This window comes from Protopterus annectens, chromosome 8.part0 (assembly GCF_019279795.1).
Source record: "Protopterus annectens isolate FY-2018-M chromosome 8.part0, PAN1.0, whole genome shotgun sequence".
NCBI classification, from domain to species: domain Eukaryota; kingdom Metazoa; phylum Chordata; order Ceratodontiformes; family Protopteridae; genus Protopterus; species Protopterus annectens.
The window spans coordinates 839,224,190-839,236,321 of NC_056741.1; the positions used below are offsets into that span (position 1 = coordinate 839,224,190).

At 35.7% G+C, this 12,132-nt stretch overlaps 1 protein-coding gene across 1 annotated transcript in view; it reads right to left on the minus strand.

The window, feature by feature from the left end:
• LOC122809095 (myosin-1B-like) overlaps window positions 1-5,289 on the minus strand; it is a 38,767-nt gene extending 33,478 nt beyond the window's left edge. Inside the window, exons 1-10 of the mRNA XM_044080323.1 lie at window positions 5,074-5,289; window positions 4,839-4,982; window positions 3,315-3,471; window positions 3,205-3,232; window positions 2,980-3,097; window positions 2,792-2,884; window positions 2,630-2,693; window positions 2,441-2,539; window positions 1,628-1,731; window positions 1,399-1,537 (exon numbers count right to left, since the gene is read on the minus strand). Coding sequence (XP_043936258.1) covers window positions 1,399-1,537; window positions 1,628-1,731; window positions 2,441-2,539; window positions 2,630-2,693; window positions 2,792-2,884; window positions 2,980-3,097; window positions 3,205-3,232; window positions 3,315-3,471; window positions 4,839-4,982; window positions 5,074-5,277 — 1,150 coding nt within the window. The 5' untranslated portion in view covers window positions 5,278-5,289. The remainder of the gene's footprint in view (window positions 1-1,398; window positions 1,538-1,627; window positions 1,732-2,440; window positions 2,540-2,629; window positions 2,694-2,791; window positions 2,885-2,979; window positions 3,098-3,204; window positions 3,233-3,314; window positions 3,472-4,838; window positions 4,983-5,073) is intronic.
• Window positions 5,290-12,132: the final 6,843 nt, after the last annotated feature.

The following is a 12,132-nucleotide window of genomic DNA, read 5'->3' on the forward strand; positions in this document are numbered from 1 at the left end:
TCAAGAATGCAGTGAAGTGCCTCCTAATGCTGCACTGCAGTACCAGTAATCTAATCTCCTGGAATGGGAATAGAACCCACAGCCTTCTGGTCTTCCAGCACTAAAGGCAAGTGCTCTGCCAGACACTGACATTAAAGTTGTACTAAACCAAGTAATCCTGGATCCGTAGAAAAATATTTTTAGTAGTTTAAGAATAGTTTAAGAAATATCAGAATACTCTTTATGGAGTTATGTTGAAAAGGTAAATAATTTGAATTTTCAAGATTATGATAGAATCTTGATGTTAAAATCAGTTAATAGCACAATATCATCCCCTTTTTGGAAGATTGCCACTTGGAGATTTATTCATAGGAGCTACATGACTCCACATAAAATTGCGTTAATATCAAAGAATAGTAGACATAAATGGTGGAGATGTGACAAAACATTATGCTCAGATTGGGCCCATATGTTTCTTAATTGTGAAATGGTCACTCCCTTTTGGCAGGAATTTAAAGTTTTCACAAAGGCATTGTGGTCAGACAATTGTGACATCTGTGACTCATTATTATTATTCAATGCATCAATACCAGTAAATATCCCAAAGACTCAACTGCTTCTTCTCTGGTTCCACCTGGCAATTGCAAGAAAAGTTATCACATCAAATTGGAAAAGAAGAAGCAGATCCTCATTCACTGAATTTATTTTACTGGCTAAAACTGTGTGCAAAAAAGAACTGCTAACTCTCAATATAAGAACAACAAAAGTAACACATAAAAACTATTGTGGTTGAAACTAGAGAAACTATTAGATAAGATGAAATAATACTAATAGACATTTGTATATGTTATGGGCATTGTAAATAGTTTTGTTGTATATAGTTCTATTTTACTTAATTTGTTTAAAATATGCAGAATCTTCTTGATTTGTATGTGAAAAATCAATAAAAACTGTTACAAAAAAAAGAATAGTTTAAGATTAGCAGACAGACTTGCCTGTCATCTTCCATTTTATTGAGTGTTCAGACTTGCGTTCCAGCAGAGTCAGATATAATACTAGTAACAATGATCTACTGAAAAGGGTTTATGGGGAATGAGCCAGAATGGGGGGGTTTAATTTTCATATAAGTTTCTACCAATGTTCCCAGACCTTTTTTAGCAATGGAAACTAAAGTCTAAAGGATAAGTTCAGGTGCCTACCTATACACTTATAGTTGTTTTGATTTCATCAAACCTATGCCAAATCTAGTCCAGTTGAGAAAAAAGTTATTGAGAGTGCTGTACAGTATTTTTTATGTATGCATCACATATTACTTATACTAGTATCTAAAGTACTAATTTTAGTAAGTGTAAGAAGACTCTGCAGGCTGCAGAAATTATTCTAGAATACTGCAACAGATCACATCTAAAAAGTGCCAACCTTCAGTGCCTTCGGGCTCTGCCTGCTCCTCACGTTGCTTCTGCTTGAACTTCAAGTTGCTGTGATGCATGATCGAACCAGTTATCTTGTAGATGCCATTTTTTTCTTCATTTGTGAAGCCCAAAATGTCAATGGCTCCCTGGGGGTTTAAAGAGAAGCAAGAAATAAAGAAGCCATTCTACACAACTGTCTTATAAAAAGCTTTATTTGTAAATTTTGATCCACTTACATCGGTGGCCATCAACTCCTCTTCATCATTGATGCTTTTTACAGTGATCTCACCCTGACTGCAGAAAGGGAAGTCGTATGGGTTGGTGGAGATCAGCAACATATCTGAAAGGAAGAGAAACATATGGTTAAGGCTGATTGCTATAATGTATCTCAGATCAGACCTAAAAACTGTTGTAACTTACTATCACTATAGAATGATTCCTCTAACAGTTTTATATCATAATGAAATAGCAGAAAGATCCTTCAGAATAAATGGTACAAAATAGCAGAATGGATATACAAAGATAAAAATGGTACCAAAAACATGACTGGTTTCCGTATAAAACACAAGTTTAATAAAAATAATAAAAACAGGGTAAGTTCTTTCACACAATAAAATGTGCTTCTTCAGGTCTGAAGAAGCACATTTTATTGTGCAAAACCGCTTACCTTGTTTTTATTATTTTTATTAAACTTTAGTTTTATACAGAAACCAGTCGTGTGTTTTTGGTACCATTTTTTACTTTGCATAGTTTTATATCATAGTATGATTTTGCTGCAATGCCCATAATGTGTGTGTGTGTGTGTGTGTGTGTGTGTGTGTGTGTGTGTGTGTGTGTGTGTGTGTGTGTGTGTGTGTGTGTGTGCGTGTCTACGTCTATGTGGGATAATAATGCTACTGTTTTACATTTTGAATGAGCACTAGGTAAGAGAGATATTTTTATTATATTGCCTTATTTTTAATTTCATACACTGCAACATGTGATACTATTTTAAATACATAATTAAATGTGGCAGTTTTAAGATTATAACAATGAAAAAACAGTATTACCAATGAGTTCGGGTTTCTTATTGCACATGATTTGGTAAAAGATATGGTAACCTCTTTCCGTTGGAAGCTGGAATGTTACTCTAGATTTTTCAAGCAGATCTGTGAACCAAGAAGATATTTAACTTTAGTATAAGAAACTTAATTCAAATGCTTAGATATTATTTATTAAATTTAGTATGGTTTACTCACATGTTTCAATATCAGCAGAGGCCAGTTTTCCTGTAGCACCAAAGTGAATTCTAATAAATTTACCCTAAGGATTATAGATCAGAAAGATTTATGTTAAGAACATTTTCTATACAAATTAGATTCATAAGTACTGTATTATACAGAAGATCTGATATAACTTACAAAACGTGAGGAATTGTCATTCCTCACAGTCTTGGCATTACCAAAGGCCTCCAACAGTGGGTTAGCCTGAATGATTTGATCTTCCAGAGTTCCCTAAAGAAAGAAAAAAAATAAAGTTTTATATGATTGCTAATTGCCAAGATGCATTTTTCTCATTAAAGTTATGCAGTCCATGATGTCACATTTACCTGTATTTTGCCAGTAGGCTGTGGTTCTTGCTTCTTCTTGTCCCCCAGAGCTGCAATTGTTGCAAAGTACTGGATGACACGTTTTGTGTTCACGGTCTTTCCTGCACCAGATTCTCCACTTCAGGTATAATGAAAGTCATAAACAAATGTTAAAAATGACTTCATATTCTCAAGAAGCATCAGTCACATGTCTGCACATACCCCCTCCCTGTCAGTTATACTTACGTGATCAGGATAGACTGGTTCTCACGATCTGTAAGAAGTCGAAAAGAAATGTTCAGTGAACAGTATGCCACAGGAATTAATAAGGCTAGATTAGAAGGGTTCCCTCTTACCAGTTAACATGAACTGATAGGCATTGTCAGAGATGGAGAAGATGTGGGGAGGAGCTTCCTGACGTTTCTTGCCTCTGTAGGCAGCAACCACCTCTGGGTTATACACAGGCAACCACTTGTAGGGGTTAACAGTGGCACAGAACAAGCCAGAGTAAGTCTGGAATAAAAACAATAGAATAGTTTATGTGTGGGAAGTAATTTTTTGCAGTGTTCTCTTTTATGGAAAATAAGTGTATGTTCAGTATTATCAGAAGTTAAAGCACTGTTTCTGAAACTTTGCTGTCTGTAAGTATGTATGTCCCTGCATATATTGTTTTGCAGAGATTTCAGTGGGGAAGGAGATTGTATTTTTCTAACAATACAGCATGTCTATATAATATATTCCAGATTCCAGTACCATAACTTTTTAAGATTTGAAATCCAGAACTTATTTTGCTTTTATGGTGGACGATTTTCACCTATGATAGAAAGTAAGCAAGTGGAAGGGGTGAAAAGCAGCTGCATAAAAGCAAAATAGATATGCGTTTTTATATATTACTTTAATAAATTATCTTAAAACTGAGTAAGAGCTTACAGCTAGCAAACATTAAACAGTTGATTTAAAAATACAATGTTAATTGCCTTGCATGCTACTTAAAGAAGGCCTACAAACACTGCAATTCTGAGTTAGTGGGGAAAAAGACAATAAAGAACACGGAACACCACAGTAAAGTCATAATGAGGTTTAATGCAGGAAGAAGAAACCTTAACAAAAAAAAAATCAGAATCGTTACTCCCAGCATCACACTGTGAAGTATAATGAATTATAGAATAATTTTTGTTCTTAGTGTGATGCAGAAATACAGTATTAGTTCTGCAGGACATTACTGTATAATCTAAAAGTTGTGTGTGTGTGTGTGTGTGTGTGTGTGTGTGTGTGTGTGTGTGTGTGTGTGTGTGTGTGTATATATATATATACATTTATATTTATATATATATATATATATATATATAATATATATATATATATATATATATATATATATATATATATACACACACACACACACACACACACACACACACATATAATCAGCTTGATCACTAACAGTTAATATTAAAATGATTTTATGTAAACTGACTACATTTCCTGAACTTCTTTGGTAATACATAAGACTTTCTTAAACAGTCTCTTTAAAGTAATCACTTTCAGTAAAATGATGCCTGCAATTAACAAAATGTTAACAATTTGTTGCATGTGATAAAGATCCATTGTGTTGGTCACAGATCTCATTCCACACAGGTACACAGTTAAAGCCCCAAAGATCTCTGTATCCCAAATATCCATGAAGATTGTTTACTTGCATTGGAAAATATGGGTATTTACCATTATAGAATAAAAATCAACTCAATGTAAAGTGTTAATTTCCGAACAAATTGTGTACAGTTGATAAAGAGCATGAAGATGTGTGAGGAATGAAAATAAGCAAAATACTGTCCTAGGTTTGAAGAATGATAGAAGGGGAGAAAAAATATTTTACTTACATAGATCATCCAGGCTGCATAACGATCTGCAAGGTTATACAGCACAGAGGGTTCATTCAAATGGGTCAGCATGGCCATGTCTTCAATTTTGTCAAATTTGGGAGGGTTCTGTGGACAGACTTGGTCTTCCTTAACAGTCACAGACTGAAAAACAATGGGAAAATGAAGTTAGTTATACATTTCTACATTCTGGATTCACCTGAGATTGTTACCAAACGTTTATTTCCAGACTTACCGCACCCTCATCGTTTTTCACGGTGACTTTGTCACCTTCCCTGGCTGTGATCATTCCTCTAGCATAGACCCTCTTAGGATGTACCACAAAGCAGCTGTTCTTGGCATCAAAAGGTTTGCTCTGTGCTTCAATTCGCTCCTTCTCAGACTTGCGCAAGAATGACGCAGCCTCGCCAAAAACGGCCATCTCAGAGTCGGAAGACATGATTGCAGCTCACTAATGAGAGTATAAGAAGATATAAAAAGTGAGTAATGAATGGTTGATTTTCACATGTCCATGCTGCTTGTTAGCTGTCGTAGAACTAACTTACCTACAAACTGCTCTCAACATATGTTATGCCTCTTTGCAATCCTTGCTGCTTTTCTTATTAATTTCCAAACATACTCGCACACACACACACACACACACACACACACACACACACACACACACACACACACAAACACACACAAAATGCTTATCTCCTCCATTTCTTTATATTCTCCAAATTGTTGCTTTTTCATCCTTCCTAATGTGGTGTCTTTTTAACTGCATAGCTTTATTTTTCTTGTTGTGTTTGCATTATTCATAGAGTATAAGTTTATCACACTTGTGGTGAGTCATTGCAGTTTCTGCTAAATGTTATTCTATGACCTACAGCTACATTATCATGCCAGCCCATAACTGATATATTCCCAGCTACATAAAGCCACTGTTACAGATGCAAAAACACCTGCACGTTGTGTGATGACATTCTGCCCCTGTCCATTCCACTGATTTGCATTTTGTGATATTCATTAGTACCACAGTTGTTTATCAAGCAGACATTTTTCAGCGCTGCCCCATTATAGAGTGCAGTTGAATTAATTGTTGCCACCTTCCTATCAGCATACATCATGTTAAAACTGCCCACTGGCAGCAGCACCCCTGTGCTGGTATCTGATCAGTGGTTACTAAAAGAAACTTGGATAGTGTTTTCTTTATCTGATTTTAAGAGTGATAGATTTTTGTCTGACTTGTTAATGAACTGCTAGCTGTGCCAAAGGTACAGGGTTTGAATCTTTCCATCATTATTTACTTACTCTATGACCTAGAGTAAGTCACTTAACTAGGCAGTGGTTTGGGGCAATTGGTAATTTGGACTAGGCTGGAAAGACGATTACACCAAGAGCAAGTCTTTTGGAATCTGACCACCAGTATAAACTTGCTTTATAGACAGGCCTTATACTGACATAAGCCATTTCAACAAGAGCAAGTCTTTCAGAATCAGGGCTGGCTTACACCTAAGTCACTTACACTAAGAGCAAATCTTTAGGAAACTAAACCCATGTGTAGAGCAGTAATATACTACATACCTACGATTTCAACAAACTGTGGATTAGACAGTAGAGGACTAAATATTTTCCATAAGTGTTACAGTAATAGATCAGAGTATTAAGGTGCATAGTAATTAGACAGTCCATAGTAAGGGGGCAATGCTTAAAGAAGCACATTCAAAAGTGCTCATTCAGGAAAGCAGTAAAATATATAGGATCACAAAACTATCAGCTTTTGCTATATAAAACTGTAAATGGAAACATAAGCACTTAAATATCTGTGTAATAAATTTCACTTTGTATAGGGTAATTACCTGAATGAAATACAAAAAGTATAAGACTGAAATATAAGCATTACTTTTAGGTAAAATGAATAAAGCTCCTAGTATATTTACGCAAGTGATTGGTGTTTTCCTTAGGAGTTTACATAGGCTGGATGCACTTCTACTCCTTTATTTATTGTTTTAGGATTTGTCAAAGTATATTGCAGGCCATCTAAGCACATAATACTGTTTTCTCATTCTAACAATGTGTTTTCTGCACATCTGCAGAGGCCACTATTCTGAACTGCCCAGTGGCTTTGGCTACCTTGTTTGATGAAAAATGAATGGCGCAGTGGTGCAGCAGTTGCATTGTCACCTCACAGCAAGAGGTTCTCTAGTTCGATTCTCAACTGGGGTGCCTTCTGTGCGGAATCTGCATGTCCTCCCTGTATTTGTGTGGGTTTCCTCCCATGTTACAAAGACATGCATCTACATTCTTTCTCCCAAGGCCTCCACTGAAAATTGGTTTCATTCCAAGTTGGACCTTCCTGGTACACAAATGTTAATAAAATAAATAAATAAATGATGCAGTATGACTGGTGAGGGAACACTGTGATTAATTTAACAGATTATTCCTGCACATTTACATAACCACACAAAAAAGTGTCACATTACAGGTTTCCTACACTCTGTTGTAAAAATGCTAAACCTCTACACCGCTAGCTCATGGCCCACTGATTCATCAAGCTAAAGAACATATTTTACTCACTTTTATTGAGCTACACATAGTTAAAATCTTAACACTATAATATAAAATGGAGGATAGCTCTTTACCCAGCCTTCCTCTTTATATTATCACCTCCAAGCCTTACCTAACCTGAAGTTAAGGAAAAAATCACAGCTGTTCTTAAAAGTTTTCCCTGACTTACTGTATTGGTGAACTAGTTTGCCAGTGCAGGGCCTTTACACAGTTGTCACATACAGTAATAGCTGATTACAAATCATGTGACACCACTCATTTAAAATTGATAGGAGCAAGCAATAAGTACTTTTCTTAGTTGACAGTGTCTGTTATTACCTAGATACAGATAACCAAAAGAAAAAGAAAACCTACCTTTTATGTAGTTGCCAGTGACAAACGATGTAAGAGAACCCTGTAATGAGGAATTGAACAAAATTAAATTGTTGCATCTCACATGTCTTTCTGTAGCTTTAATTCAAGAATATAAGACCCACAAACAACTTAGTAAATTGCAGCATAGCCCATAAGTAGTAAATTTCTCTGATTATTTGTAAACAATCGAAACTTAGTAGTTTTTCATGCATCTAGGAGGTATGGTGTGGCTATGACAATTTGTGCTTAAAGTAAAATTGCAGTTAGAAATAATAGTTTTTTAAACGTCAGTATTAACAGATTTATTTTGGAAAGGATTTTCAGAATCACATTGTCACCATACTTTATATGGAAATGTGCAGAAACATGTACATACTGAGCTCCAGAGTTACTCAAATATTTTCTAAAGTTGCATTTATGCAGGTGAAATATGTTTGATTTTGAGAAAGCTGATTTTGTTTCATACAGTATACTATGAGTTTTCTTATAAGACAGTGCGTTGCTGTTCTGGTCATGGTTATGATCTCTTTTTTCATTGCTAATTCCATTATTTTACTTACTCCGTCTCTTCCTACCATAATTATTTAGTTTCTTCCTTTTGAGCACATGTAATTCTAATGATGGTGACTCAGGATCTCCTTGCCTTTCAGTTTTTCACTCTTATGATTGCATATGATCACCTAACCAGCAGTGATTCAGGTTATACAGAGAAGGACTGCTGGCCCAACCTGGTTCTTGACTCTGTTTCCTTAATGAATGCAGTGAGGGTATGGAGGAGTTCTTTAATGAAAATGGCAAGGTTCTGTGGGGGAGGGGGGGTCAACACTCCTTAACCTGACAGCAGAAGCCATGATCTCAAACTTTTCTGCCTGAGTTGAGAAACCCATGATGCAACTGCTCTACCTCCTTAATCTTGATCTCTTGATCTCCTTTTATGTTCAGCCTGTCTGCACTGTAACATCACCTGATTCTTCTAAGCTACCAAACAGTTACTTTGCTTCTATCCTGACAGTATCGTAATGCATTCTTAAACTGCTTCATTCTGACCAATGTAGATTCTCATCAGGTAGACATATCACCATTGCTACCTGTTTTTTTTATCCTGGTTACCCCCAACTCTTTCTCTTATATTTTAAGGATGCATTGCTCTGTTTGACATCAGTACAGACAGTCTACCATCTGTGTAGCTCTCAACCAGAGGACTGAAAACTATTGACATTTTACATAATTTGGTCTGAAAGACATCTGATGATATTACATACTGATACTGGACCATGTCAGCATGATAACTGTTTACCTGGAGAGAAGAACTTATTATATCAATATAAAAGCAAAACTTTAAATTCTACATTGCAAATATGGGAACCTAGTTGACCTTGGTTAGGATCCCAGAAGTGCATGACATCACCTCCTTGCCTCACCATGCAAGTAATAGCTTATTCTTATACTAAATATGCAAAGTCCATGAAGGTGAATGTGGAAGAAAATATGTACAATTTGTTTATAGTTTCTTTCACCGATATTTACAGCAACATCATTTATAATTATTGTGCCATAGGCCTGCATTCGCAATTTAACCCATAGCAATATTTATTAACACAGTGGGCAGCATGTCCCCCACCCCACCATGTCCAGCTTCACTGCTGGATATATTCACTCAGGTGTGATTATTGCTTTCCATTAGTCTGTCAGTGGAAAAATGCTGCTTCCATGAAGCTTACTACACCTTCCACCACGTGTTTTCCAATGTCATCTCTCAGAAATAAGCAATTTGTTTAAACTCTTTTAAGTAAAGTTACAAAGTTATTTCTAAAGTAAACTAAAGAGTAGTTTAACAATTTAAAAAAAAAAAATATATATATATATATATATATATATATATATATATACACACACACACACACACACACACACACACACACACACACACACACACACACATACACACACTCTTTACACTCAGTATAGCCACTCTTTATGTTCAGTCTACTGAATTTGTCACTATTAGGCTGATGGAATTTTTAAGATGCCCATTTTACAGGTTCACTGGTAAATAGCATGGAAGCTACAGTTAGCATTAAGTCACACCAGTAGGTTTACTGTGCAGGGCATGTTACAGCACAGTATAGCTCAGACTTTTGCTTCCTTTATTTTGTATGTTCTTGCGTTATTTCTCATTAGGAGCTTGGGTTGTTTGCACCAAACTGAAGGCATGTTTTTATTCCAGGTGACTGTTTCATGCCACTCTACGATTCCCGCAGTGATGCTCTACTTCCTTAATTTATCAGTAATCCATGAGAAGGTGTTGGAAAATCTTGCATTAACCCCCCACAGGCATGAATTATTATTAATACAATGGCATTATTTAGAAAATAAATTGTTTACCTTTTTAAATAATGGCATCGTTATGTCTGAACTTCCTGTTCCAGTAGTGTTCTTCTCCCATCTTCCATGGCTGGGTACAGCATCCTAATGTCCTGTCCATGTACTGGACATTACATGCCAAAGCATGTGCAGTACATGAGGTTCAATACAGATTGTGACACTTTTCCTCTTTTTTTGGGGGTGGGGTTGGTGAACTTAGAAGTATGCATGTATCCTTCTGTTTATCTGAGGATGCTAGTACACTCCAGATGGATGTAAACTCATTGCAGTGAGTTGGGAGTATTTTTTATAGTTGAAGAATTTGATTACTATTATTTTTTTATGTGTGCATTTGGGGAAAGAGGAAGCTTATTTTCACCCTTTTGATAGTTTTGTATGTTTTCCACTTAATGGAATGGAGGGCACGTCAGGTGTAGCTTTTCATTCTACCCGACCCACCAAACCAGGCTGTACTCCACTCCCCTGACTAACCTTAGTGAGCCCCACTACTGATGCTGTGGAATTTTCACCAGTTCCACTACACTGTGTGTCACCTTATTTTCCTTTAGTGAATAAAGCAGAGGTCTAAGGTTAGACAAATAGTTCAGCGGCAGGTTTCGCTGTAGAGCAGGCATGCTGACATGATCATGGAGTGTGCAGGCTATTTTTTACTTCAGTTCAGTTACCCTTAGCTATCAATGACAAAAAAGCAATTTACACCATGACATTTCATGCCATCTTGCAGCTGTGCTGAATACTGAAATGTTCATGTTCCTGCCAAACATTAGCAGACTTTACACTTCACATGCATCACATTCAGATTGACATGCAACATATAAACCCTGTCTTCTTTTAGGAATTAACAATTGTTCTGAATAGTCAGTATCATAATTAACATGTACATAATTTCACTTTCTGACACTAAGAATTTAAATATACATTTAGTTTAAGCAGAGTAAATTGTTACTTACCCAGCAGGAGACTGTTGCCTATAAGCCTGGGGGTGTGTCAATCTCACTTTTTATAAGATTTTCTTGCTGACCCAGGCATCCAAAGACTGACTCCAAGTAAGGAATGTAAAAGATCAGTTACCAGAAAAAGGGGGTATCTTTGCATTAGCATTAATAGTAAAAATAACCTGATTTATTTCTTGCTTTATATGTCCCTGTTGCAAAATACGTTTACAACAGCATGTTCTGCAATTAAGTGTCTGGTATTGAAATCTCAGAAGCAGAAAAGTTGCTTTACTCTCCAGTCCTCTGTGGCTCAGGATTATTTCTTCTCCACCTTTCTGTGTTTATAGACATCAGTAAAAGGAACTGATCAGACAGCAAACAATTTTGGATTAAAGCTCTCAGTCACTCCATTTGCACAGGAATTGTGTTGTTGGAAAAAATACAACATGGGATTCATGTTGCCTTTTAATTCTGTTTCTTAACAAAAAATTTGAGGTTAAGTGACATTTTTGTGATGGTGGTATCATCAATGCCTCAGTTATTTGTCACTCAGTAAATATACTGTACTGTTTTTAAAGTAATATGTAACTGTAAATTATTTTTTGGGCAGTTCTTATTTTAGTTACATATTCTGCATGACTCTTCAAACATTCTATTAACTGTTTCAGCCTTTAAGTGATTTATAGTTGATCCAATTCTGCTTTACTTGTTTGATATTTAATGACATGTAATGTAAGGTATTAAAAACTATTGTGTAAATATTTTCTAAGTGAAATTACGTTTGAGTAAATGCTCATGTTGCTAACTGCAGACTCCTGAATTAATTCAAATTTAACTTGAACTGATTGTGCATTTAGCACTAGAATGTGATTTGTATTTGGTTCATATTGTACAAATCACAAAAGTTTAGTCCACAGGGCATGTTAAAGAGATGCATATTTATGTCTTATCTTCATTTCATTCTCATAAACTAAAGTACACAAACTTTGTCGTGCTTTTTATGAAAATATGGGATATATTATTTTTGACTTTATTATAAAGTTAGTATTTATGGCTCACTGCTACTG